At 36.1% G+C, this 3631-nt stretch overlaps 1 protein-coding gene across 1 annotated transcript; it reads left to right on the top strand.

The window, feature by feature from the left end:
- Positions 1–1447: 1447 nt before the first annotated feature.
- On the top strand, positions 1448–3388 carry LOC104101342 (LOB domain-containing protein 7-like). The gene is made up of 2 exons (XM_070181921.1): positions 1448–2338; positions 3187–3388. Exons 1-2 carry the CDS (start codon positions 1533–1535, stop codon positions 3221–3223), a joined length of 843 nt encoding a protein of 280 aa, XP_070038022.1. The 5' UTR covers positions 1448–1532; the 3' UTR covers positions 3224–3388.
- The last annotated feature ends 243 nt before the right edge of the window (positions 3389–3631 follow it).

Genomic DNA, 3631 nt, shown 5'->3' with positions numbered 1-3631 from the left:
TATGCCCGAGGGGTGGTTTACGAGTGATTGTGAGGTAACCCCGAGGGGCTGTTTATGATTTTATCACTGAGTTGCATCGCATTGACATGCAAACATGACATACATGCATAGAGATGTATTTTTCTCATGTTGTACAACATCATATCATTCATGATTTCTCACACATTTTGACAAATGGGCATAGTGATGCATTTGTTTTTACATGGGTTATCTGGAAGGAAAATGAAACATCTCATTTATTATTGAAAGGATTTTTGGAAAAAATTATTGTTTTCAAACTTATTCATTTTTTTTGACAACTTCGGCAAACTATTTGGGTTTTCACTGATGTACTTGAAAGGAAGAACTATTATTTTTGAAATCATGATTTGGCTGAGCATTTAATCTCTGAGTTACTTATGGTATTATTTGCTTTATGTTGTTATGGACTGTTGTGGACTAGTGGTTTTGGACCCGACCTTGGTAGAAGCTCGCCATTACTTTCAACCTAAGGCTAGGTTTGTTACTTACTCAGTACATGGGATAGGTTGTACTGATACTACACTTCTGCACATTGCGTACATATGTTGCCGTTGTTGTTGTTGTGCTCGATGGTTGCGGGATTTGAAGATGTACCTGCGTTCCTGTTGTAGCTGCCTCTTGTTCATGGTAGCCTTAGATTTATAAAAGCTCTGTTTATGTATTATTCAAACAGACTATGTATTTATTTCATTTTCGCTTGGTATACTCTATTCTTAGAAGCTCATGATTTGTACAACCAGTTCTTGGGGGATGTATGAAATTAAGATTTTTATTCACTTAAATTGCTTTAATAATTGTTATTGGAATTGGATAATTGAAAGTTGACTTACCTATCCGGTTGGGTTAGGTGCCATCACGACTAGTTGGATTTTGGGTCGTGACATTTTCCGACATCGGGACAATTGTTGGACTATTTGGACTGATCAACATGCTTTTAAAAATTATACTTCCGAAATGAAAGGAAAAAAAAAAGAGTATAGACAACTACTTCCCCTCAGCTAGTATTTCTTTTAGTAAGAAAACAGAGAAGACCTAATTAGAGTAGGAGTAGGACTTAGAAGATACTTATTGTAATATTATGTTTGAATTGTGGTCTCTTAACTTGGTCGGTTAAGGATTATCTCATAGAAACTCAACTCATCAAACCTCTAACGTTAACTTTACTGCGAAGTCTTAAAATTACCATTTGAATTATGCAACTAAAATTCCTACGCACGCTAGACTTCATTTGCTCTAAAGATTACCAAAATGAGAATTAATTAATTAAGGGAAGAGAATAATTAAGGTGAAAATTAAGAGATAGAAAAGCAAACAATACCATAAAACACGTAATTAACCCATGTAACCACGTCTTAGCGAGAATTACTCGTACACTTCTCTATTAGTGGAGAACTGGAAATCTTACGTTCCATCTTAAACGAAACAATCCTAGATTCTAGAACGTCCTATTCAACCTTAACTGAGAAAACATCGGATGTTTTGCATCGGCGACTCAGAAGGGGATATAAACGATGACAAATGTTGTCAACAACACTCAAAATATCTCCCCTCTAGCTACTCCTGCTTCTGCTACTACTTATGCAGTCACTACTTCCACTGGAAGTAACCCGAGTAACATTACAAGGGTTGCTTCCCGAGGCGGTGGCGGCGGTGGAAGTGGAGCAAATGGTTCGCAAGCTTGCGCTGCGTGCAAGTATCAACGCAGAAGATGTGCGTCTGTTTGTCCGTTAGCCCCTTATTTTCCAGCCGAAAGGCAGAAAGATTTTCTCAATGCCCACAAACTTTTCGGTGTTAGTAACATATTGAAGGTCCTAAAAAATGTGCCTCCGTTTCAGAAAGACAACGCTATGAAAGCATTAATCTTTGAGGCTAATATTCGTGCCGACGACCCTGTTGGAGGGAGTCATCGAGTCATCCAGAATCTACATCGGCAAATTAATCTATATCAGGCACAATTGCAACTTGTTTATCACCAAATTGTGCGGGTCCAAGAGGCTGCTATCCAAGAACAGCAAAATTTTAATACGATGGCTTCAGTTCGTGGAACTAATAGTACTTTGAATTTTGATATGTTGCCGCTGCATGACCTTCATGGCTTCGACAGATCTAATTCAATTTCTCTTGGAGAAGCAGGATCAAGCAGTCAAATAGTAAAAGGAAAAGGAGTCGAGAGATTCAGTAGTGCTGAAGAATTTGAAGCTAAAACAATGATGACACATTCAGATGGCAAACAACCTTTGGTTGAATCTGAGCATATCAAGCCATATTTTGGAAGTATTCATAATTTTAAAGGCAAAGGAGTAACAACAGAATTAAGGTTTGTTAGTTAGTTCTTCTTGTTATATAATTTTTTTACTGCACTCTAAAATGCAACCAAAGAAAACCTTAACTTGCCAAGAGATTAGAACTAAAATCTTAATTAGATCTACTTTCATTTACGACAACTAAAATTTTGAGTTGAGCTTTTGATTAATCCTATTCGGTTTGAGGTTTGGTAGTCATAACTATTGTACCTTTACCACTTGTTTGGCAATTGACTAAAATAGGTCACCCAAGAATAGGCCTTTAAGAACTGGATTAAGAAGAGTAGTATTCAGTTGGTCGAAATAGATATCTTCTAGAAAAGAGCGCCAATATTTGAATTAAGGTTGTGAATTGCAATCTTTTGTTAATATTTGGCAATTAGCCAAGACACAAGAATGCTCTTGTGAAGAGCCAAATGTTCTTAATGTTGCAAGGTTCAGTCCAGTCTGTTCACATCAATTTGCGTTCACTTCTATTCTGGTTGTGCTATTACTAATTGCAACCCTGCAACATCAATAGGGACGATCATTCTTCATTTATGTTGAGTTAATCGGCTTATTATTATTAGGATGGGACCTCCTCTTATCCCAGATAACTTGTGATTTATAACTCTAGGTTTCTTAGTCATGTAATGTAAATTCAGAATATAGTTTTAATCAAGGGCTTGTTGGAACCATATATATGTGGTTTTCTAGCTAATTGACCTACAAACTCTAGATGAGTGTCTACTTAGTCGTTACTGGAAAAATCATGTCAACTTACTTTTGTAAATGTGTTATTAGAAACGTAACTTATGAAAATACTGAAATGATTGATTGATTTCATACTAATGGACTTATATAAAACTTTGCCTTTTTGCAGTGATGACAAAGTGGTGTCAAAAGCAACAATAAATTGAGGTCGGATGCTGCTTGGCTAGTTCTATGTTCGCTCAAGAACTGAAAATTTTGAAGCATTTGTATAACCTTTGAAAATAAAGTGTATCTTCTTGGTTGTCAAATTGTCATATTCTTATGCATATAGACACACAGGATTTTCTTTTTTTGCGGCAGTTGTTACGACAGATTTTGTTCACTTCAATGTTTTATAGAATTTTTTAGATAGTCTTACCTTTCTTAGATGTATCTTCTCATCTTTATGGTCACGAGATAATTTTTGACGTCCAAAAGACTCATTGAGAATTTTTGAAAGTATCTCCATTAAAAAAAGCAGAAATAAGAATCAGCAAAATATATATTGGTTGTTGAGATGGGAGAGTTTTGGTGTCACAACCCAAAATCCACCTAGTCGTGATGGCACCTAACCT

Source organism: Nicotiana tomentosiformis, chromosome 8 (genome assembly GCF_000390325.3).
Source record: "Nicotiana tomentosiformis chromosome 8, ASM39032v3, whole genome shotgun sequence".
Taxonomy (NCBI): Eukaryota; Viridiplantae; Streptophyta; class Magnoliopsida; order Solanales; family Solanaceae; genus Nicotiana; species Nicotiana tomentosiformis.
Note: the sequence above shows the minus strand (reverse complement) of the source record. Positions and strands in the feature narration are given on the sequence as shown.

Coding starts and splice junctions, on each gene's coding strand:
- LOC104101342 (XM_070181921.1), top strand. CDS start 1,533: ATGACAAATGTTGTCAACAACACTCAAAATATCTCCCCTCTAGCTACT. Junction 2,339..3,186: donor GGAGTAACAACAGAATTAAG/GTTTGTTAGTTA, acceptor GCCTTTTTGCAG/TGATGACAAAGTGGTGTCAA.